Source organism: Fundulus heteroclitus, chromosome 22 (genome assembly GCF_011125445.2).
Source record: "Fundulus heteroclitus isolate FHET01 chromosome 22, MU-UCD_Fhet_4.1, whole genome shotgun sequence".
In the NCBI taxonomy this organism is placed as follows: Eukaryota; Metazoa; Chordata; class Actinopteri; order Cyprinodontiformes; family Fundulidae; genus Fundulus; species Fundulus heteroclitus.
This window is the reverse complement of record NC_046382.1, coordinates 17,389,986-17,415,574: the sequence shown is the minus strand read 5'-3', so window position 1 is coordinate 17,415,574 and position 25,589 is coordinate 17,389,986. Positions and strand designations below refer to the sequence as shown.

Sequence of the window (25,589 nt, the reverse complement as noted above, 5' to 3'; positions counted from 1 at the left end):
CAACATTAGTTACACCTTAATCAAATATTCTGACAGGATGTGTTGCCTTAAAAAAATAGTTAATGTTTTTAAAATTCAGTCCTTATTTAACATAACCTTAACAAACATGTTTTATTAAAGTTTCAACAATCTTATTATCTAAAATATAATTACCTCCCAAAAATCTAGTGTGGGTCGATTATTCTTTTGTTAAATGTTTAATTTTGGAGTCACCTTAAGTTGCTCTTATAGCTTGAGTTTAGTTGTTCTTGTGACTGCTGCAATAAAACAAAACCCACTTTCTTTTTAATTACCAGACTCTGCCCCCCCCCCCCCACCCCGCCACCTCCAACTCTGAGACCCAGAGGCGTTTAAAGCTGAAAGCTTTTGTCCTCACCTCCAACTTGATTAGCCTTTTATCTGCTGTGAACTCTTGTAATTTAGCCAAGCAGACAGCCAATATTTCCTCCATTGCCAAACATCGCTCTCCTCTAATCAAAGATCATATCAAGGTGTATTAGCTGAATTGGTGAGTCTGCTTTATCTGTTAACCCCTCTCTCCGCCTGCCTCCTCTCCAGCGGTAATTGAGCTTCTCTACATGTAAATGCCTCGTCTCTCTCGACAACGGCTTCTCGGGTTTTTCACGCACTACCTATTAATTCAGCTGCGCTCCGGATCTCTTCAGACACCATTAGAGCTCAGCTGGATATTTCGGCATGCTTTCTCCGTGTGCTTTCTGAGTGGAGTGATGACACAGTGGATGACATGAAAAGTGTGCATAAGAAGAGCTTTTCTCGGCTGAAAAGGGATTGCTGACAATGTGAAATATGTTATTCCTCCAGGTCGAGGCATGAATAAAAAAAAGTTATAAAGCAGTGACCGTTATCAAGTGCAAAAGATTTCATGATTTTGTTTTTTACGGATAGCATTAGAAAAAAAAAAAAGAGATGTAAATGGGAAACTTACCTTGTTTTGAACTGTTCAGCTGCGGATACAAAAGTTTAATTGTTGGCGGTCTCATTTTTACGTGTGCACAGCAGGCGACAGAATCTGTGCAGCAGGCAGGCCCGTTTAGCACCCAGGCTATTTCACAGCGGACCCGTGCTGTTGTGCTGCATTCAGAATGAGACAACAGCTGTTTGGAAGCGTTGCTGAGCTTATGCAGTGATTCTATCTTCAGGTTTGTGTTGGTTTTGATGAAACAATCACACGTGCTGAGCATCAGTTTGGAGCGCAGAGGTTGCGTTGATGTATCTGGTTATTTTAGGCAATTATGTTCCAATAATTGCATATTTCTACTTTTTGCAAACAGTAATGTACAAAAAAAAAAACAACACATTAATTATTTCCTTCTGTTGGTCCCCTCCTCTTCTGTTTGTCAGCTTGTCTTGGTAGGCCTTTAATTCCCAGTGGCTTTTGTTGGCTGTTGCTATAAAACCTAATTAGTTTTGAGATGTGCTGCTGAGTGATTTTGTTTTCATCCCCACAACCTTCTTTAACCCCTTAGCACATCGACTTTTGATATCTTGTCATGCCAAGTTCAGCTTTAGATCTCAGGATTACTTGACTTTATGTTCTGCTTTTCCAGGAATTGCAGGTTGCACTTTATCTTGTGCCACATTTTCCAAGAGAAATGGTTTTCTATGTGGACTGGACAGGGACAATTTTTCTCTTTTACTATTTTTACAGATTTTATCAAATGATATATATATTTTTTTTGACAGAGGTTATTTTCAGCTGTGGATTTAAATACACCCAGTGGAGCAGAGATAGATTACAGAATCCAGATGGCAAACTTTGAATTTACTCCACATGATGTCCACTCCCCCACACGTATCTTAGTGTTGCATCACGCTGCTTTAGTGAAATACGGCGCAGCTCATGTTTCTGACTGTTTGGAGACACGGTGAAGATCTTTTGGCGCAATAAAACTGTGTCGTATAATATGCAGTGGGTCTCCAAAGTGTGCACACTCTAGTTAACTTTCCATGTTTTGTTCTGCAAAAATCCATGATTCACTTTAAAACTCTTTCCATTTTTATTGCAACACGAATCTATTGCAATTCAACTGGAAATAAAGCAAAACACTATATTGGATGGATTCAAAAGCAAAATAAGCAAAAAAGAAAGAAAAAACAACCTGATTGCATGAGTGTGCTTAAAGTAATACTTTCCATTAGTTTTTTGTTTAAAAACACATTGAGTCTTCCTTGTTAAAAGTCACTGGACATGTTGCATCTTAATCCGGAAATATTATCACACTATGCTTTGCAAAAGGTCTCCAAATTTCTCAAGTGATGAGGAGGTCTGTTGTCCAGCCCCCTCGATCTTGTTTCTGGACTCTTACTGGGTCGTTTAAATTTTTGTATTTTCTTCTAGTGAAGTCATTCTTTATTGGATTTGAACGACTGAGATGCTGAGAAGCAAAATCCATCTTCATCTTTCATCATTTGATCCACTTTGAACAAAAACAGAAAGCTCAGAGCATGATGCTGCCACCAGTATATTTCTTCATGGGTATTGTGTTCTTTTAGGTTCTGGCATAGTGTTGTTGTTTTTTTGGTGCTGAATAAACAAAACCTTTTGGTATTGTGGACCAAAAACTGTATACTTGGTTTTGTCCGAGAAGAATGCATTCTTCCACAAGGATTTGAGAGATTTTAGTAATGCCAAGACCTTTTTGCTAGATGAGAGGACTTCTGTCTAGCAGACCAGATATATGCAGAAAGCAGGAGACTGTGTGTTTTTTCTCTCATGTACAACAAGCAGTGCTTGGCAGAAAAATCCTGCAGCTCCTTCAGTGTTGGTGTCTCCCTCAGCATCCTTTCTGACCAGCTTACATCAAATCTTCTCAACGCTTCAATTTTTTTTTTTTGTAATGCCACTGTTGTCCCATTTTTTCTTTTTATTCAATTCTATTAACTTATTTTACCAAGCAAATCATGTGGAATATAGCACAGACACCAAATAAGAACAAAATGCTTCTGGCATGGCCGGCAGATAGCGATAAACATAAAATATCAAAAGAAATAGACGCAAAATTATTTCAAATTATTACTTTAACTAAAGGGAGCAAATAGGCAAATGTCAGAAGAAATCCTTCTGGGACGGCAGAACCTTATTTCAGGTTAATCAGATTCACTATAGCTGATAGCCGATGTGAACTCAGAAGGACTGAATGCTGAAATTGAATCAAAAAGATCTTCTGCAGAGTTTTGGTCTAAGTGTTTTGCACAGATATGCAACCAGGTTCCTGCGCAATGATTTAATGTTGATATAGGCTGTCATGGTGGAAAATATTTATTATTTATTGCATTTTTATAGGGTTTGTAGGACTGAAATCACTGGTATGAGCATCTTCTCCTAAGCAAACATATAAATTAGGAATGAATTTCTCTATTACCGTTTAGTGATTAGAGGCTCACAGGGATTCTCCTCGACCCTGTCGTCAAACTGAATTAATGTCTGTTGCTGTTGTCGTTTCTAAGGATTGATTGGACATTGAATTTAAATTGACATGGTCTCAAAAACACTTGACTATTAAAAGCTTCTCTGTGAAATCCCTCGTGACGATGTTAAACGAAGACGAATTGCATCCAGAGTGAAGAAAAGTGGGTATTTTATCAGTGACTACCACAGAAAGATGCTACCCGACTGCAGCTGTAACAGAGCGTTTTACATTTAGCCGGATAGTAAGAAAAAAAAAAAAAAAAAAGACACGAGCAGTCCCCGACAAACAGCAGGGATTCAGTGCCGCAGTGCAAGAAGTGAGGCACATGTCAGCGACACCAGCTGAAACCCAGAGGAAACGCTCCAGCCTGCTGATGGAGATTTCACTGCGGTCCCGTCTCCCCGTGGAACAATCTCTGTCTGGAAAGTAGGAGTGTGGAAGTGGGGGCTTGTTTGCACGCCTGAAACACTGTAAAACTGAGGAAAGACACAAAAAGAGTTTATTTTAGGGGGTATTTTTAAAGGTTTTCTGAATCAGAGCAAAATTTCGGGAGCCGGCGTAGTGATGGTTCTAAATTATTTACGTTGTTTTACAGAGAAATAGATGTCATTCCCACTGTTTTTGCACAACTCTGGAAACGTGCCAGTTTTCCAGTGAAACAAAAGCCCTGGTGATCAATTGGTGAGCATGAGGAGCTGGAAAAGCTGCAGTCCTCTTTAGGTGGGTGTTAGCTGCTTCAGCAACAACACCGGGCGGCGTTCTGTCCATCCTCACAGGAGAAACCAGCCTTCTAGACAGAAAATTGCTGCTGAGTCCAGGCTTTGTGGCACGTTTTCTCTGGACACACTCCTCTAAAGGCCTTTTGCTGCAGCACGATAATGTATGCTGTGTTTTCTCTTTTTTCGGCATAATTTGCCGGGGATCAGACTCATCTCAATAATGAATGCAATTACAGGTTTCCCTTTATGCCTAACATCCTGATCGGCCCATTACTGTAAGAGCCAAGCTGTTTCACGGTCCTGTCAGGAGGTCTGCATGTGTTCTGTGTGCAACAGGGCCCAAAGAAAATTAATTCAGCAGAATTACATACCGAGAACTCCCGTTAACTTACAGTTAATTCAGTTCCACAAATACAATCAAAGAATGAGCTTTTAATGGCAAAAAAAAATAAAATCTCCCCTTCAATGTATTTTGCTCAGAAATCTAGTGAAGCTTTTCTTCGAAGAATATTTCCTTCTTTGAACATGAATGGTTTCTTGCGAAATGGTTCGAACCCGTTGAACTTCTCGACCTAGAGAGCAATGAATTTCCGTTGAGTGTTTAATAGTGCTGTGATAAGAAAAATGATGTTTTCTTTAACACATTTATTTGTATGGGTAAAATCTGCAGGTGTGCGTGGTTAAACATTCAGCCCCCCTGAGCCAGAACCTGCCAGTCTTCAGTTGTTTGACTCCGCCGGCTTTTTGGTCATTCTTATCGGTTTACAGTCAGTGTGCTGCTGAAAGGCCGTCATCTGCTCCACCTGTAATTTATTTGTAACCTCTAACAGGTTTTCTTGTAGTATTGCCCAGTTTTACCTTAAATGACCTAACTCGCTGTCCCAAGTGGAGGAAAATGTCCTTCCAGCACAATGGCGCCACTACCATGTTTCATAGTGGGGATAGTAGGTTTTAGGACAGTGTTCAGGACGACTTTTCCACCCCTGACGGTGTTTTTTATGAACACCAAAAAGGGTCGTTTTGGTCTCATCTGACCAGAGCACCTTATTCCACATGTTTACTCGGTCATCTGTGGTTTATCCCTCACGACTTTCCTGTTGCCTTTGACCAGGGCCAGATGTGGCCCCCCAGGACTTACAGCGGCGGTATCTGCTTTAAACTTCGGCACAACTTTGTCCCTCGCCTGTCTGGTAGCACTGGATTCAACACTAAGGAAAGGGTGTTAAATAAATGCAAAAAAAATGGGAAAAACGTGCAACAGTTTTATTCCACTTCACCAGAACATTGAGTTTGCAGTCATAGTTTGAGAAAATGTCAAAAAGTTTAAGTTTGGAAAGGATGGTAAATTCAAGTTAGCATGTTTCTGAGAGAATTTGTGTTTCAAAACAGTGCTGATTTAAAAGTTTGAATATCTATCTATCTATCTATCTATCTATCTATCTATCTATCTATCTATCTATCTATCTATCTATCTATCTATCTATCTATCTATCTATCTATCTATCTATCTATCTATCTATCTATCTATCTATCTATCTATCTATCTATCTATCTATCTATCTATCTATCTATCTATCTATCTATCTATCTATCTATCTATGATTTATTATGATTTTGACTCAGTTTGTGCAACCAGTTTATCATGAGGAAACAAATATACTGGCTGGAGTTCTTAACTTTCATTTTCAAGGATATTTTTACTTTTTTAATGTCATGTGCAAAAGTTCCCACACTCTTCAGATGACAACAAAAATCTTCATTTCTGAAAAGTTTCTCTGGCTGACAATTCTCTTATTCTACATTTATTTGCCATGGAGTAATTAAAATAAAAACTGTAAAATGAAGAAAAGTAATTTTTTTTGTCAGATCTGACTTTAATAAAATCCGTTACATAAGCTCATTATTTAGCATGTTTTAGCTCCGTTTAATCCACACAAAAGCCCAAGTATCCAAACGAGGTCTGTGGCTTTATGGAGCTTATGCACAGGCTTATTCTTGGCAGTAATTTCCTGAAATCTGTCCTGCTGTCTGAGAAAACTACAGACAGATCATTAGGGAATCGTAATGCAATAATCGTGTAAGATTGGAGTCATTATAACAAAGATCTTTCACAAAAACCTAGAAATGGCTGAAAAATCTTCAGGTCATCTTGAAACCAAACTACTCAGGGTAGCATTTTTCTCTCCATAAACCTTTTAAAGCCGTTAGAAAAGAAAGACAATGAATAAAACAAGCAAGTCTCTGTATCATTATCGTTTAATGCAACTCCCTTCTCATCTCATATAGGTTTCATTTTCCGTTACATAAATATAAAAGTACAATCATTTGTATAAATGTGCAACTTGCAAACTGAATTCATTTGCATACATTAACTGGATGTTACAGCATGAAGCAAGCAACATGAGACACGCTGAGGTATGGAGTGGTGCGGATGCAGTCATGAGTTAAAGTAAGTGGATGGCTAGAGTCGTGAAGCAGCTTCTAAATCAAGTGTGTGGCTCCAAATCATCTGCCTTTATAGGGACAAAAACAAAGGCACAAATGTCTTTTAGCTTTTGAAATCAAGCTCGGTGTGAAAACCAATATTGTTCAGAGTTTCGAGCAGCCAAGCACAGTGAATAATACGTCCTTATTTTTTGCAAAGTCACCCATGTGTTACCCGGCCCACCGATATGACTTTCAGCCAAATTAATGTCAATAAATATTGATCCCCGCAGAAGCTGCTTTAACAGCCATAAACACCAAGAACGCAACGCGCTCCTCCTTCGCAGAAATCCAAGAGAGCAAATTGTTATGCCTCACACCGTGATTGTGGAGAAATATGCTAAATAAAGGATAATTGTGCCACCGCTCCATCAACCGCATCAGCAAATTACACACTAACAGCGTCTCCAGCCTTTTTTTTTTTTTTACCCCCCATGTCAAGCTAATTGTTTTATTATCGGGCTTGCCATGGAAGCATGACATTTTAATGAAGAGCCGCTGCCTACAGAGCCGCGTGAATGCAGTGCAACATGTGTTTACAGGAAACAAACAGTGTCAGTGATCATTTCTAACAGTTCACGATCAGATTAACACCGAGGACTCGGCAGCGCTCGAAGTCGTCTTGGTTGCTCGCAAGTTGCGTGGCCGCCGCTTTTGCACGCTGCCTAGTTTCACTTGAATGACGGGGCCTTGTCGAGGACATGAGTAAACTGATTAAAATGCAAAAAAACAAAAAAAAAAAACAAAACAAACAAACCCACAGATATCCAAATTCAAAGGCATACCTGTTGCTACCAAACGCAAACAATGCTTAAGACCACCGGTTTTCTCCCTCAGAAGATACAGAGAACAGCAGGGCCGTCGAAACCATTGTAATCAATGGAAATCACTTTTGCAAACTGCAAAAAGGGGAACGTGAGGTACAAACGCGCACAAGCTCTGCTTGTCACGGAAAAAACAACAAAAAACAAACAAAAAAAAAAGGAAAGAGTTTGTTGTACGCAATGACTTCGGTAAGACAATTGATTTAAAGCCACACATGCCTCAGGGGGGGACCAAAAGTTACTCTCGATATAACAACTACAGCATCAGCCGGATATTTACATACACCCATCATTTGCCTGGAGGTCGTTCAAATTTCAAGCCTCTGATGATCGATTGGAACGTCAGAGATGATAATTTGTCGCTCAAATTTGAATTTATTACATATTTTATATAATCCACTCAGGGTCTCAATTCTAACTGCAGGCTAGATTATATACATACACCCCAGCTCAGTGCTTGGATAAGTGTGGCTCACAATGCTAAGGCCAATCCTGGACTGGAGGAGACTAGGAAACATCCATAAATCCAGTTTAACATGATCATGAGCTTAGACATTAGCACCAAGAAACAAGCAGCTTGTTGAAAATCTAAAATGTACAGCTGACCCTGTGGACAAGCCAAACGTCTACTGGAGAAAATGTTAATAGTCAGATGAGACAATGATTGAGCCGTGTGTCCACAGTGGCAAGAATAATAATAACTTGGTCACAATTGGATATTCAAACAGAACAAAAATCATCAAACTGGTGCTGGGTTGAATATAATGGGCCAACGTTAAGTTTCTGCAAAGGCCGCAAACTTAACCCTCTAACAAGTGTTTGGACTATGCTTAATAGTAAAGTATGTGTCAGAAAACCAGCCATTTTAAATGATATCACTATAATGATATATATTAAATCAGAATTACACCAGGACCTGGTTTGTGGCTATAGAAAACATTTTTAATCACAAGGGGTGCATGTATACATCTAGGCATGTTTAAAAAAACCTTTTGTGTTATCAGTCGACACTAAAAAAAAGGAATGATTAAACTAAGTAATTAATTGCCCAAGATAAAGGCTGCAGTCGTTCCATGATGAGTCTATGTAAAATTCTGAGCGACATTGTATCTTAAATATCTAGACGTGTTTCATTTTCAAGGAAAAGACAGATTTAAACATTGTCATATATCTTTTTTTCAAATAACATCTTCAGTAGAGCATTCACCTACAGTGTATCCTAGAAAAAAGGAAAAAAAAAAAAAATAAAAAATCACGCGTTGTCGTCTTTTGTTTTCAGTCCTGTGTGGTACAGTCCGGCTGCAAGAGTTTATGCAAAAACGGCGTGATCCTGTTCGAGAGTGCGGATACGCAGCGGCTGATTATGGAGGTGTAGAAAAAAAAAGTCCTGAAACCTCCTCCACTCCACAACCGTAGTTCTCCAAAGGAAAGGTGAGGGTTCACGTAGGACATTATTAATCAGTACTGATTAGTTCAAAGCGGTCCCACAAATTCGACCCCTTCTTACCCGTGGAGACAGTTTACAGCAGGGAAATCATCACTGAATCCAATATGTAATTTGGTACAGAATGCCCACCTGCCTGCTAAAACATGGGTGTAAAGTCATTGCTGTAGGAGAGCATAGGATTAACTTTGCTGCTGCTGCTGCTGCTGCAGACATCTCCACATCTTCTCCACATATTTTTGAGAAACATAAAATATAAAGATATTCCAATTAAAAGCCCATTTTATGCAGCAATGAAAGGCTTTGCTCTCATTCCTTCCTTTCATCTCGTTTTGTTTGTCCTGCTGATTGACTGTATAACGGAGTGTAGATATTTGAGCTATAGGTAGAAAAATAGATTTAAAACAGTACTCTGTTTGTATGTACAGCTATGGCTTTACCATAATGGCATGCAAGGAAGAAAAAAAAAAAACGACAACAAAAAAAACTAAGACAGGCCTGAAAGTTGAACTACCTGAGTCATTTTCTCTAAATCCTCTTGGTGAGACTACAGGGAGATTATTCAGATCTACGCACTAGAACTCAGAGCTTCAGATTCGGTTCACACCTTATTGGAAATGGACTTCAGAGACATTCCAGTTCTTTACATATATATATATACATTTATGACGTGTCTGGTATTCACAGTGTAAGAGGGACGAGCGGGAAAAGGCAGAAATGCAAGGAAATGGAAGCAGTAGGGGGGGGGGGTTGTGTGCAGTGCATACAAAGTGAAAGCAGAGGTGATGGGGGAAACGCAGAAAAAAAAACAAAAAACAGAAAGCGCATGGAGGGACATTAGATGTGGAAGATAGATGGCGGCGGTGGGTGAACCCGTGGCCGTAAATTAGCATTGCACACGAATCTGGATCTGAAAAGGGGTCGATTAACGGCACCACGACTTCCCGCAGCTGTTCCCGCCGCGGCGCTTCGTCCATCATGGTCGCCACAACGGTTTAGCCATGAAAGTGTGTTAATCTTATCTCCGACACATAAATAGCTGCTAGAAACAAGGAACTGTTGTCCAACAGCGCCTCTACCTTGAAACTGAGATTAAAACGTACAAAACAACACATCAGTTCAAGCTTTACCACTTTGAATAACACTCGTGAGTTTCCAAAGGTAGTGGCGACTGCAGCTGCAGATTCCAAGTGTGGTTTCAGGAGTGCAGAAAGTAAAGGTTTGCTTGGGGGATGAAGAACGCAGGCGCTCATAAAGCATGCACCTCTCAGCGGGAGGCCATTATCGATCCTGCTTTGGGGGGGGGACTGTGCTTGCAAGGGATCTTTTCCTTTGAGGGAGTCCCCAAACTAAACATCATCAAAAATCTGCGGGAGTCCCTCAAAAGAGCGGTGGACAGCCAGAAAGAGAAACAACTTCAATATGTCTTGCGAAACTGTGACATTTAGATGTCAGCGTGGACGTGTTGTAAAAAATCTGCACCGCCACTTCTGAGTCAAGCCGAGAAGATTTCAAGCCACACACAGATGTTGATTTTTCCCTGCCTTTCTAACAGTCGTGTGAAAAGTGCTTTGAGAAGGTTTTCTTCCATCAATCTCTCTGTCTGTCACCAGTTTTGATTTACATCACGAACTTAAAGGAGTCTGCTGCCGGCAGATGCTACGCCGTCTCCCCTGAATCGGCTCAAGCTTTATTGGCTTTGAATACTTTTGGGATTTTTCAGGGTCTTTTCTGAACAGAAGATTTTTTTCCCCCTGTGTTTTACTGTGACACTTTTACATCAATTTGTTAATAGCAGACAACAATTGAACTGATTCTTCACCAAAATTGCATTAAATTTGTTTATCTTTCTAATTTGTACAATGCTTTGCAAATATTTTTGCAGCCCTTAAAAACTTTTTTCGAATCAGAAGCACAAACCTTACCGTTCTCAAAGTGGATTTTGGGTGTAACATCAACACAAAGTTGTGCATTAGTGAAAATATAATTTATTTATAATTTCTTCAGGAATTTTTGAAAATAAAAAACGGGCCACTTTAACACATTCATGTGCTTTGATCTAAACTGTCTCACTGAATCATGCTGAAAGTCTTTTGTAGCCTCTTGCAGGTTTACTTCCAGTCCTTTCCTACGTTTAGTTCTGTCTAGCGTCTCATGATGTGTTATCTGCCTACTAAAGAAAAGAATCTCCCCAGCATGATGCAGCCACCATGTTTCATTGTTTAGGGTGATATGAGGTGTCACATTTTGCAAGAAGGCCAAAAACAATACATTTTGCTCTCATCAGACCGTGTGGCCTCGTTTTTTGGACATTTACTTTCTCTCCAACGTAGCTTCTGGCCAACTGCAAATGGGGTTTCTTACAGCCTTATTTCAGAAAATTTCCTCTTTGCCACTCTAACTTAGATTTTTTTCTTTAAGTGCAAAGCTGATAGTTGTCTAGTGCACAGATTCTCCCACCTGAGATGTGGATCTCTGCAGCTCCCCCAGAGTTACCACGGACCTCTTGGCTACTTCTCAATTAATTAATATTCATTCCCCCTTTCAGATGAAGGATGTAACTATGCTCCGGGAGATGTTCAAACATTGTGTAGAATCAATCCCTGCTTTAAACATCTCCAAAATGTTCCAAGGACCTGTCTGCTGGGTTCCTTGGCTGTTACAATGCGGTTTATTTGCTAACGTTCTCTAATAAATCTTCATATAGAAGCTTCATTTACACTGAGATTCTTAAAGTTGCTTTGTTCGACTTTATTTAGGGATATCTGATTTAAAGGGGGGGCTGAAGATAAATGCGTAGCACCCTTCTTTTCATTTTTTTATTTGAAAATGTTTCCTTCACCTTCACAGGTATATACTACTGTGGTCAATCACATTAAATCCCAGTAAAAGACACTGAAGATCATGGTTGCGATGTGACAACATCTTAGACCTCTAATGAGTACACTCGCAAGGTTATGAACCATTTCTGAAAATTAAAAACAAATCCTTGCACTCTTGTCGGATTTACCAATACATTTTCACCCAATCCTCAAAAATGTCATTTACATTTATTGTGTTTTGCAAATATTTTTCAATATCCCGCAATTAATCACCGATCGAAAAAACCGAACCTCTCTGTTTTTCCTCACATTGAGCGGTTCAGCCTAAACCACAAGGCAGAGAGAGAGAGAGGAAGAAAGATTTGGTTGTTGCCTTCTGTTACCCTTCAAGTCAGTGTCTCTGGCCACTCAAACATGTGCTTATGGCTGATAAGGAGGCCAGTTCCTCTCTCTCTTGAGAAATAGATTTTCATTCTTCATCTTTTCACATTTTTCCATCTGCAGAGAGAGAGAGAGGAAATTACTCTTTGTAGCCTGTTGGTGTAGCACTGGAGAGCAGTCCTGTGCCACAGCCCTGTTTAAATGAGCCACGTCGCGGCCATGCGGGGGGAAACTCTACCTGTCGCCGTTGGAGCCCCGGAAAAGAAAGCAATCATAAAAAAGGGATGGGATGGGGGAAAGCAATGGAAAGATGAGAAACGGTGCGCAATGCATGAGAAAAAATGCATAGATCGGTATGTGCTATATCATTCAGGGATTATAGGCCAACTTGTTTGCGTCAGCATCCGGTATGTACATTCAAATGAACTAGCAACACTCCGGGACAGCAGAAACTGTGCATTTCGTCTTCTCTTGGCTCTTTTTACGGCACAAGGATTCAGCCTCGACAGCTCTGATGAGCTCCAACCCGATTCCTTTAGATGCTTCAGGTTTGGGAACATGGTCACCATGCTTTAAGAGCAGCGCTGTCATTCTCTCTCTTCATGCCGTCATCCTCACAGCAGGTCTGTAAGCCCAGTCAGGAGTATAAAAAAAATAAATAAAAATAATGATACATCTCATGCATAACAAGTTACCCTTTCAAAAACACGTCGGGGGTTTCTGCTGTAAGGTTTGGGAGGAGCCTGGACGCTTTCTTTCCTGCCTTTTTTTTTTTTACGCGTTCTACCTGGAGTTACTCGTCTCTGCCAGTCTGTTGTTCATGATGCCCAGGGCCCCGACCCCCCCGGAGAAGCCGTTGTGGCGGGAGCTGCCGCAGACCGTCCTGGGATAGCCGTTGGCAGACTCCGACAGCTGCTTCTGCATCAACGCCAGCGACACCTTGTTCGACGCCGCCAGGTCCTTCATGGAGATCATTTCCCCCGACAGCCTCCGTCCCTCCGTGTCGCTGTCGCACGGCCCGTCCGAGTCGGGCTGGTGGCCGGGCCGACCCTGGCGGGCCTTGGAGCCCGGGCGGATGGCGTTGCGCCTCGCCAGGAAGGCGTTGGCCTTGTTGCAGCGCTGGCAAAACAGGCAGCTCATTTTCTCCAGCATCCAGTTTAGCACCTGCTTGATGACGATGGAAATGACGTTGAAGAGCGAGTAGATGCAGCAGACGCCCATCAGCATGAAGCAGAAGTTGGCCACCCTGTAGAGGCTTTGGTATTCGTACGCCGCGCCCTGGCTGCTGACAAAGTCTCCGAAGCCGATGGTGCTGAAGGTGACGAAGCAGAAGTAGAGCGAGTCCAGGTAGGCCCAGCCCTCCACGGGGCTGTACATGGCCGAGGCGCAGCAGGAGATGGTAATGGCCGACAGCCCCAGGATCAGCATCACGTGGTACACCGAGGGCTTCCACCCCGGGAGAGAGTAGGCGGAGAAGTCGTGTCGGATCCCCGGCGGAAGGAGGCCGCTGTTCCTGATTCTCCGCTCCCTCACGGCCTTCATCACCACAGCCAGGAGTGTGATGATGCGCTCCAGGAAGAGGTTAAAGAAGAGGATCGTGGCAGCGCAGCCCAGAAGGCCGTAAAATATCAGGAACACCTTCCCAGCAATCGTCACAGGCGTCGTCATCCCAAACCCTGCAGAGACATAAAGAGGTTACACAGTTAGCCTCAGAGCTGAGAGACCTGAATATAAACCTTTTCTTTTTCTTTGGGCTTGGAGGTGATGGAACTGTTGAGGCTAAAAAGAGTGTCCGGTATTAGAGCGATGGGCGGGCATCAATTAAAAAAGATTAGTGAATTTTATACTGAAACATAAGTATGTGCATAATCTAAGACCAGGGCAAACTTTATATAGCGCCGTACAGGAGCAGCAGCCAGGATCCTTAAGACCCAAACATATTCAACAACAACCAAGTTAATTTATTCAAGTAATTCACTTCTAAAATTAAGGGCCTTAATCTTGTATTGCTCAGTAAAGAAGTGTTTATTTCTGTTATTTTATTTTACTTTTTACAAATTATGGCTTCTGAAAATCCGAAAATTCAATTTCTCAGAAAATTAGGACGCTAGACAAAAATAAATACGTGGAGTTTTCTAAGCTCTTCAACTGGAACTCACAAATAAAATGAGTCTTACACAGAAATGTTATGTCAAGGACACATTACGGCCTAAATAGTTATGAGAAGATTTGCCATTTGTCAAACAGATGCAGAAACTGACCACCACCACAAGGAGCAAACCAGCTCAGAGTAATTACTAAAGAAGCTGACAGGAATGCAGATTTATTTATCCCAGCGCATTCATGGAAAGTTGAGGTTCTGCAAATAAAAAACGTAAAATAGATCATTTACAGTTCACAGTGACTTCAAGGCAGACCAAAGCACTGTTATATGTTAGCACGGTTATATGCTAACATATAACAGTGCAGGTCTGGTGTGAAAAAAACATGCACGATTGACTAAAGACTGGAGAGGATTGTAAAGCAAAGGCTGTTCAAAAGTTTGGGGGAGATTTGTTCACAAGGTGTGGACTGATGCTGGAGCCACCAGCCAGAAACATCCAGGACACGAGCTTCAACCTTCACATCCTTTGTGTCTCTGTGGTCCACATTTCTCTGTTTGAATAAAAGTACATTTTGAGTATAAATGAAGAGCGGAGAGAAACCAAATCCAAGCTGTTGGTGGTAGAATGTTGAAGTTTCCAAAGTCAGTGATGATTTGGGGAACTATGTCATCTGCTTGGGTTGGTCCGCTGTGTTTTATCAAGTTCATCGTCGATGGAGACATGTGGGAGGAAATTTCATGCCGCGCTCTTCCAACAAGCTCTGTGGAGGAGCTGATTTGATCTTCCAGAAGATCTTTCTGGCCACACTGCCAAAAACACACATACCTGCTTGAATGTCCCTGGTACCACCGTGTTTGATGGGACGCCTAACTCACCTAATCTGATAGAGACTCGATGGGTAGCTGTAATTATTTAGGTTTTAGACTTAGACTTAGACAACTTCATTTGTCATTTTGTATGTACAGGGTGCATACAGAACAAAATTTCGTTGCATACAGCTTATAGGAGTATAGTCAGATTCCAGGTGGAATAAGGCAACATTGCAATATGAAGTGCAGCAGTGATCAAAATGCTAACATATAACAGTGCAGGACAAAAACAGTGTGCCGTCACATTATGCAGGAGAATTTACAAATCATTTTTAATGTGCAAAATGTGCAAAATAATGGATGCAAAAAGGCATTTGTGCAAAAATGCATGTCTGTTGTGTAAAGGGAAAGTAAGAGTTCGGCAGCATTGGTAATGCCAGTTAGGGATGTGGTGGCGCAGATGTACAGATGTGGTGCAGAGTCCAGTTTATAGTTCAACAGGTTTTATGTAATGTTCTCCATTTATGGGGAACTGAATATTTCAGTTTATAGAAGCTGAACTGATGTTTTGCAAAGACAAGGGAGACAATATATTTTATAAGTTTTCTTTTAAATATTTAACCCAGGTTTAAGGTGTTTTGCATTTGAATTTTCTGTAAAGATGACCAATGTTCTACTATTTGACAACAATGATGTCACAATAAACAAAGGACTATTGTGCTGGTAATACTGACTTTTACTGCAAACAAGACCCATTTAAATCTTAAAGTTGACCTAACTATCAATCCACTGTTGTTTGCCTGTGTAAAAGAAATCAGTGTCAGCAGAAGCGCCAACGTCGACTCCAGCCTGGGGGCTTACATGCTCCCAGATCGGGCCCTGTGCAAAACCTTGACATGCTTCAAGCACAAGCACGAAAGCACATTTTATTTACGTAGCTCCGTTGATAGATAAAAATTAAAAAAAGTGTCCTGCAAAGGCCCAGCAAATATAAAAACATAAGTCAAAAGACAGAAAACAGTTAAATGTGTAATATTCTGGTTTCTGTTCTGGTTTTATTTTTGAGTCATTTTACTCTCCTGCTTTAGGTTCTCTGCTTACTTTGAGTTTTTGTCCTGTCTGGGTTTTTATTTACTGTTAGTTTATCCGGTTTTGTCATCTGTCTTAGTCTTAGCTTTATTTTCTGTTTTAGGTTTTTACTTTAGAGTGATTTTGTTTCTTAGTAAGTTTGGTGTAGTTTCTGTTCACTTGTCCTGTCAGCTTTTTAGCTTTGGTTTGAATTCATTTCTTGTTTTGATCCTCTGCACTGATGTCTGGTCTAATTACTTACTCTGCACACCTGCCTTACTCCACCCCTGTTGCAATCATCTCTGACCGGTTCCACCTGCTTCCTCCTCCATAAAAACAGTCGAGACCAGACATCAGTGCCAGGTTGTCATGTTGAGTGTAGGTGAGTTCTCCTCTTGCAAGTTGTTATGTTTTGCTTTTGGATTTTGAACCACCTTGTCTCCAGAAATCTGTGCCATCCCGTTCTGTCTGTTTCAACCTGGTCTGCCCCGAGAATCCGTCCGCTTCTGTGCCGTCTTTTGGATTGACGGTCCTTTTTGTTTTTTTTCCCTGTTTTGCTTTTTGCTAATAAAAGAACCTGATCTGAACCTCTGCTGGTCTGGCTGAATTCTGGGTCTGCTGCCGTGATTCATTATAAAATGATGAAGATAATTTGCAAAGACGATGAAAATGGCTGCAGTGAATGCTTTCCTCCAGAAGAGGCAGGAGCACAACCAATGGGAGCGGCGGCGCCATCGTGTCAAAGCTTCAAACTAAAGCCTCAGTTGACGTTCAGAGTAAATAGAATTTTCTTTGCCACTTGTCTTTATCTTTTTAATGCGCAATATATGACCTGTACATAGATGAGGGGATGCAGACATGAACTCGTTTAATTTGTGAAGATGTTTTTACCTCCCCCCGCTGTGTTACCTAACTTCTCAGCGTCTTCTGTGCAGCTGCCTCAGTCTATCCTGAGTGTTTGAGCTGAGGAGAAGTGGGTTTGATGGAAGAGCAGATCCCTCTGGCTTTACTGTGTGCTAGACCATTAATCCCCAGGTGTGATGGGTTTAATGTTATTTTCATAAAAATCAGGGGGTGAGAAGGACCGATACCATACGCTCTTTCCACCATTTAACCACCACAGTGATGATATTGAATGAAATAAAACCGTTTATTTCATAAAAAACATAAATATACAAAAGATTAACAGTATTGGAATGAGTATAAAAATGACTAATGGTGGTGAAGTCACCAAATCTTTTAAGGTCCAAATCTCACCTTGGATCCAGCTGTGGGAGTCAGAGTTTTATTGCATAAAATATGATATCCATAAAGTACATTAATGCACAGCTCCCTGCACACTCATTGGCTCTCCTGATAAAGACGTTTAAAATGCCTTTAAATTAATGAAACTTCTATTGCAGCAGAATATTAGCTTTTTTTTTAAAAAAAAAAAAAAACTACACTTATTTTGAATACATTTATTCAGCTTAGAAAAAAAAAACATGATGGGAATAATATCTTTATATATATATAAAAAAAAAATCTTTAGTGCAACACTGAGTGTTGTCCCTGCTATGTCCTATGCTTTGTACGACTCCGGCAGCCAATAAGAGAGGACTTAGAGCTCTGCTAATATTTCACAAGGATGGTGCGTTCAGAAAGAGAGATCTTAGTCCAGAATCGCTCCGGATCTCTTTTTTGTTACAGGATTTCGGTAAATGTTTACTTCTGGGGACTGAGACATTTATATGTTGATCATGAATATCTTGCGGAAAGCCTCAGCCACGACCCAATTAATCTTTTTTAAGCAGAACCCACCAGATTTAAATTTCAGAGGAACTGCATGCACTCTAAAGTGGATCCCGGGGCCTTTAGAGGCGAGTCAGACCCACAGCATCACAGATCCTTTGCGTATCCTAATAGTTAAGATGCTCACTGTGTCACGTGTTTGATGTTGAAAAGCTTATTCTTAGTCTCATTTAACCAAACCACTGGGTTCCAGTTGAAGTCCCTGAAGAGCTTAGAAAACCCCACATATTTACATTTGTGATGGTTGGAAAGAAAACTATTCATTTTTGGAAACAACTCCAAGCAACCAGTTCTCATGTGTGGTTGTAATGATGGAGACTTAGCTAGCACAAGACATAACTTATTGTTGCAATTCCCAACACAGAGGTGTGAGGTTTTTTTTAAATTTATTTACATATCCCATCATGTCTCACAGTGAGGTGGCACCTCACTTTTACTCTTTTTTTCCTCTGACTGCATATATCAGAGTGTTTAGTTGTAAAAGCCATTCTCCAGATGCAACCAGTTGGACACACATCTGCATTACTTGAATGGCACGTTCTCCTGGTCACTTATTTTGCAGAGTGACTGCAAGCAACAGGCCTGGAAGTTATGGGTCGCTAATTAAAAGTCCCGTCACGCTGTAACAAACTTTAAAAGTACAGAATCATTTAAAATGATGCTTCATTGATGGTCTGGTGCTGAAGTTGTTGGGGGTGGCAATATCTGTAGCACCAGTCGTTCAATAATTTCCCTCCTGCTGAATAAACTATTCAAAAAACAGATTTTTCTCCAAAACCTTCGGTGTGCTACTGCAATAAATTAAATACTTGAATCTATTTCAAGTTTCCTTCTACACAAATGTATCTGGTGTGCCAATAAGTGTAAAAGGTGGCTGTGTATTCCACGACGTTAGGTGTGTTTTGTCTCCGTTTTATATTTTATGTTTTTGCTTGACAGTAAGTGCACACATCTCTGTTTAACTATTAAAATCATCGGATTTTCACTGTTATGTATTCACATTACACTCATTCGTACATCATTCTGTTCCAGGCTCAATGTCCGGACATCTCATGGACAAACACACACACACACTTTCACTGCGTTATGCCGCGCATCAACAACAAAGCAGATGTTTTATTTGTCAACAAATAAAATCGTGCTCAAATATCAAGAAGTTCAGTTTTGGGCCAAGGTTAATAGATTTTTCCATCATCCACTTCGGTCTCCTCTGAGCATTAGACCAGATCGTTTTTCTCTTTTTTTTTTTTTTTCCCCCAACCATCCTCGTCAGGTAATAAATGGCATCAATAGCATGACAATCCTTCCTTTATGATGGACAAAATGGCTTTCTTGACCTTATCTCTGGCCGTGAAAACCACTCTGGAGCGCGTCTTCTGTTGACATGCCAGCTCATTTAGATCAATTCTGATTGATACAGATTGTTTTATAGACAAGGGGGAGCACGGCTCCCACGTGTGCCGCTCCCACGTGTGCAGCGACCAAACAAACAGCGATTTGTGCATGTTGTAGACGCTGACATATTCGCCTTTATGAGGGTGACAAAGTTCACCAGCAGACGTCGTGGAAACGCCGGGGGATGCAGACAGGTGAAGGGCTCCGATTATCCAAATTGAGCCCTTCAGGAGAATCCTACTTCAGTGTATTATAGTTAATTAATTAGCAGACCAAGACTCTTTAACCTGCCTGAATCAGTGGGAAAACAGATTACATCTTCTCAGCGCTCGCAGAGACAGCCTTCCGCACCGTCTCTCATTACCAAGTAAATTACCTAAGAGAGGAAAAGGCACCAGGCATCGATTCAGTGTAGCATTTCAGAGCCATTACTCCAGACCACTGTGTCAAGACACATTAGGGGATAGCAACCAATAATAGAAAGCAAAGCCCAAGCAAGCAAACGCGGGCCTATTTGTTTACAAAGACTTATTTATTTGTGCAAAAAAAAAAGGCTCCTAAATAGAGGCTACAAGAGAAAGCAGTCAGACGGAGATGGAGGCGCTGACCTCGGCGAGCGAGTTGAGATGAGTTATTTCATCCAGCGGAACTTGATAAGGCAGAAAATTATATCTGTGCTAATCCGATTCAGCCGGAGCTCTGGGAGAATATTTATTCATTAACATTAAATAAAGTATTCTCAACTCAACATAGAGTATGACGCCATGCTTCAGCGGCTGCACACATAATTACACACAAGAGATTCAGGAATGAGAAGAGTTACATAGACGGCCCCATTTGTATCCATTAATTATAATTTGACAGTTTTTTTTTTTTAGCAAAGGTCTGCACTAAAGGTTTATTAGACTGGAGGGGGGGAAATTAAAGGGGTTAGATTAACAGACTTTAGAATAACATATTGTGATTTTAAGCCCCTTTGAGCGAAAGACACATTTCATCAACAACTGAGAAACTGACAAACCCTTGATTAATATTCTTTTTTTAACATGAGCAACGATTAGACGAAATCCTGTTAGATAATTCTTAGATTTTAATCAGTTCAAATAGTAAGTTAAACGTTCATAAAACATCACATTTTAACCATGATAATCATAGCTTATCTGTGTTTTGTTTCTTTGAGTTAATGGATTCCAGTTTATTTATCTATCAGTGATTAGCTCTAAGTGGTTCTTGTCATGTAGGTTGTTTGTAGGACAAAGGTGCAGACAGGTACTCAGGAGCAGCATAATAAATAGAAGGATTTAATTATAATAACATGCTAAACATGCATCAAGGCGAAGGACTTAAAGCACAGACAGGGAAATGGGGTAATGGACATAGTGAAGGATTAAGCAGTAGAACGGAAGAATCCAGGGTCGAACAAAGAGAACTGGTGAGCTTAAATACCGAGGCAGGGCTGGAGAACTACAAAAGAACCAGAGGTGATGTGGGTCAGCTGAGCCCGGGTGAAGGCAGGGCAGCTGAGGGAGGGAGACTAGTTAGCTGAGGAACCTGAACTAAGACACATACAGACTTCTAACCAAGAAGAAAGATGACCACTGAACTGAGATAAATAAATCCAAATGCACAAAGAACAGAATACATAAATAAACTAAATAACTAAACTCAAGGAATAGCTAATAAGGCAAGACCTGCCAGAACACAATAAAAACAGGGAAATGATTAAAACACAACATTTAAAGGGCAGCTTAAAGCATGGCTGGTAAGTAATCAGCACTGTGATCACTGAATGTTGGGTACCTTTTAGAGGTTTGTGTTTTAAGTTATTTTTGTAACAGTTTTGTAAACATAAAAAAAATAGCATTTGCCTCTTAAATAGGTTTATCAGATTTTATATATAGTCTATATTTTTCATTGTACTTCTTATTTTTATGTATGAAACTATGTGAATTTTTGTTTTATGGGACTATGGATGGAAATTAGCAATTTGCTAAATCTGGTGTATTTATGGCAACATTGTGCATTCATTGATATACACTTTTCTATTCAAATAATAATAAAATAAATAAATAAATAAACCTGTCATGGTTTGTGATTGATAAGGAACTAAGAATCTTAAAAGGCATGGAGGGAAATGCAGGAGCCAGGAAGGAAAAGACAAATCAGCGGAACAACAGAGAAACAGAAACCAGGAACCCAACTTCTACTGGGAAGCAATCAACTACGTGAAAAACAGGTGAGAATAATCAAAAACAAAACAAAAACAACAACTAATCATCAAGGGAAAGACTAAAGGTGGGGAGCTGAGGAAGACACAAATGACAGATTCCAACTTTGAACAAATAAGCAAAAGAAATCAAACAACTGTTGATCTTGACACAAACACAACAGAAACCTAAAACCTAACAAGCAAGGATCTTGGCAATAATCTTCAACTGAAATGAAATTGTTTTTAATTTAGTCCAAACTCGTTGAAACCTCCTTCTGCTTCTTTTAACGTCGCATAAATCCCTCCCTGGAAAAGGCCGTGAATTTATTCTTCACGTGGATCTTTGTAGATCATGACACTGATAGATAGGTACTCTGCACCTTCTTGTATGAGCCGATGTGACGAGTGAATTTCTCCATTGTGAGATCAATAAAGACTATCTTATATTATCTTATCTTATCAAAAATACTTTAAAGTAGCTTAACGTCACTACAATATTGCAGTTTTGTCTCTTTTAATACTAACAACATACAGCAAAAACAAAAAAGCCTAATCTATAAGTAGTTTCTAGTTTCACAGAGCCTAAATGTTAATAATCTTTGGAGAACAGCCTTACTTTAAGAAAAAAGTATCTCTCAAGACGCATCCAAAGCCTCGGGTCATCATAACGGGTCGATACCAGATTGTAATGGATTCAACATTTAGGAATGATTTCATCACCTGTTTCAATCATCTGTGCTAAAACAGTTATTACATAATAACATTTAAAATAAACAGGTCTCACTGCACTTCAGTGGCAAATTAAAGTGACTTATTATGCCTTCTGTTAAAGTAGGGGTCCTAACAGCTCACTCAGATTATAAAGGGTAATGCTAACAGTGATGCTGGATGCGCTGCATTTCATTTGATGCACTTAGCCGACCACTCAACTCTAAATAGGCAATCACATGGTGAAAACTGCTCAGACTCCGTAGCACATAAAGGCTTTCATCACAGTTCTGGTCAGAGGTTGACATTCCCTCATCATTGCTGTGGATGTCACATTATTTTGGGGCACCACTTAAATATCTAATGATGTTTAAGAACAGGAGTCGCACAAGAACCATCTCTGATCCCCAGAGGGTTAAAGTTTTACATACAAGCCCCCATTTATAATTTGATCAATGTTCCTGGGCAAGTTGCAGTGACACCACAGGCTTTTTGAAGCCATCAAAAAGTTTCTGGCAGAACTCTGGCTGGATACCTGAGCTCCCTTCTGGGCAGAATTGATACCTTTAAATTGGTTGGTTGCACACCACAGAGCCCTTTTGAAGTATACACCACTGTTTTAAAGCTTGACATCAGCCTACATTGTCAATTTCAAAGTTGTGATCTAGGTTTGTGATTATTGTCCTGTTTGAACACCCAGTTGTGACCACATATCTTGCATCTGACCCAAAATGCCTCCTTGAACTGTTCAGTCACTTTGCAGCTCAGGGAGTTCAATATTTTCCGTGTAACATTTAAAAAAAATAAATAAATTTTAATTTCAATGCCAGATGGCTCACAGAAACAAAGAGGATGAGAGTTTTACTTTAGCATCTGGCTGTGACCAGAGAAGTGTGACTGATAATAAGCATTTTTCACAAATGAAAACAGCCACTTACAACAACCTACAAAATCTGAGTCCGAAACTGGAACCTGTAAAATGCTGCTTTTTTTTTTTCTTTCTTTTCAAGGTTGTTTAAGAAGCACAGTTAAAATCCTATTTTTTGTCCCGCTGAAAATGAGAATCTGTAAAACCGCCGTAATCAACACTTTAAAAGAACGCTGGCTCTAAAAGCTGTTTGAACCGTCAAAGACAATCAACATCCACTACATAATTCTGATGTCCAATTCAGCTCATTTTCACTCTAAAATGCAGTCTCACAGCCAAACATGAAGCGCTTATGAAGTGTAATATTTGACCGTCATCGTTTTTGACCACTTTTTCATGTCACTGTCAAAGGTCAAAGGTAAACTTTACTATCCCCGAGGGGCAATTAGTTGTGCAGACAGCAGTCAAACAGGCACACAACAGCACCATTAACAGAAAAAGAGAAAGTCAGAGTTCATCCTCACACTATCAAGTTCACCAAGCTGACAGCAGACAAAATTAAAATATTTTTTCCGTCCTTTTGCTCGACAGCCTGGCACCGTGTACCTCCTCCCTGAAGGTAACAGAGAAAAAGCTCCCCGTAAAGAATGGGTCAGCCAGGATGATTTCAACTTTCTAGTGGGTTCAGGTGTTGTAAAGGTCCCAAAGTTCATTCAGGCGTACGGCAGCAATTTTACTGCGTACGTTCACAATGCCCTGCAGACGATTGTTGTGTTTGACTGAAAGTGACCTGCTCCAGAAGATACAAGGGGAGAACAGACTCAATAAAACAAGAACAAAACGACCTCATAAAAGCAGACTCACAAAAAAATGTGAAGCTTTCGATAAAAATGTACACGGTAGTGCCACTCACTCTACTTGGGGCCCACAACTGAATTTTTTCATCAATTATCACCCCCAGTTATTCATACTGTGGCACCAGCTCAACCGTTTGATTATTGATTGTCACTTTTTTCCAAACTCTGTGCACATTTATTTGGGATTTCTCCACATCGATGTTTAAAGAGGAAGAGGAGAACTGACTCACTCTCAGTTCTTGCTACAATGACAAAGTCGTCTGCAAATTTGATTAAGTGGTTTCCAGCAGGATGGCTCTGACTGTCTTTTGTGTACGAAACAAATAAAAGAGCGGGAAAGGACACAACCCTGTAGCCTCGTGAGACCATTCTGATCTCGCGAGCTTTCAAGGTTTCACTCGCAGATCAGTCTGGCTACTTTCCGTTAAGGAAAATTTGGAGCCGTTCACCAAACGAACGTCCAATCAGCGTTGGCTTTGAGGCGGGTTGAGGTGTGACGCAACGGGAAGCGCGACAGTTCAGTCTAAAGAACATGGCGGCTTCAGCCGATGAAACTAGCGTTAGCGTGGCTATCGAGCAAGTTTTATCGGAATTACAGAGTATTTCTTTGCTGAGCTAACGAGCCTTTACCTGCAGCAGCAAGAGTAGCTTGGCTTGTGGTTGTGTTTTCATCGTCGCTCGTAACAGAGTGACGACGAATCTGATTGGTTCATTTGGCCCGTCTATCACCAACATAGGCCAATCAGCTAACCAGTATTTTCGCCCCTTCCCCAAATTACTTCAACGGAAGGTTTCCAGATGGATATGCAGAGCAAATCTATCTGGCGGAGTCAGGTTAACAACCCTGAGGAATACCAGTGGAAAAAAAGGATGGAGCTAACACTATGTAATGTTATGAAGTGGTATCACATTACCAGCAGGCGGGTAATATCAAGAGTATCAACTAATATCTTACACACACTAAATAACACACTAATTTATCATTTGTTTTCAACAGTTACAGAGCATGTAAAGGAAAAACCTATAAATTAGTAATAACAGGCTTTCACCTCATGAAGTTCCTGTGAGAAGCGACTCAGATTAAAACAGCTCAGTTACAGATAAAAACGGAGCGGTTTACGTCTACCCATATCTTATGTTTTGCTCCTGTCCTTGAACTGTGTTTGAGTCCACAGCTCAGAGAGGAACAACAGCAGCTGTCCCAGCTTGTTACAAACAAATACAAGCCTGACTAAAATCGGAATTAGGTTGTAATTTGTTTGTGTAGAGAAAGTTTTTTGCTGCCGTTCTTGCAAAAAAGGAAAGATTTTTTTTACTACATTTTGCAAAGTGTAGATATTTTTGTGAATTACTAATGTTTTGAATAACAACTATATTTTTATTATTAGTAATATTACTATTACAATATTGTAATACTATAGTAAAGGCAAATCCAACACAAAAACCTGTCAAAGGGAATTGTTAATTGACTCTAAAGAAGGATGTTTGCTTGATAAAAATCCTTTTAGATGAGTAAACCTTGACTCAATGTGCTGAAATTAAGTAAACATTGTCTGAGTTGACAGTGACCCAAACATAGGAGGGAACCATGCCAGCAGTTTGGGCATCAAAAGTAAAGAGTTCCCAAATTCAACAGGGCAAGAAAGTCAAAACTGACAGGAAACTAGCTTCTGT

The 25,589-nt window shown here is 40.4% G+C and overlaps 1 protein-coding gene across 1 annotated transcript in view; it reads right to left on the bottom strand.

The window, feature by feature from the left end:
- Positions 1-11,515: 11,515 nt before the first annotated feature.
- The window catches only part of kcnk12 (potassium channel, subfamily K, member 12), a 46,336-nt gene continuing 32,262 nt past the window's right edge, over positions 11,516-25,589 (bottom strand). Inside the window, exon 2 of the mRNA XM_012859246.2 lies at positions 11,516-13,781. Coding sequence (XP_012714700.1) covers positions 12,889-13,781 — 893 coding nt within the window. The 3' untranslated portion in view covers positions 11,516-12,888. The remainder of the gene's footprint in view (positions 13,782-25,589) is intronic.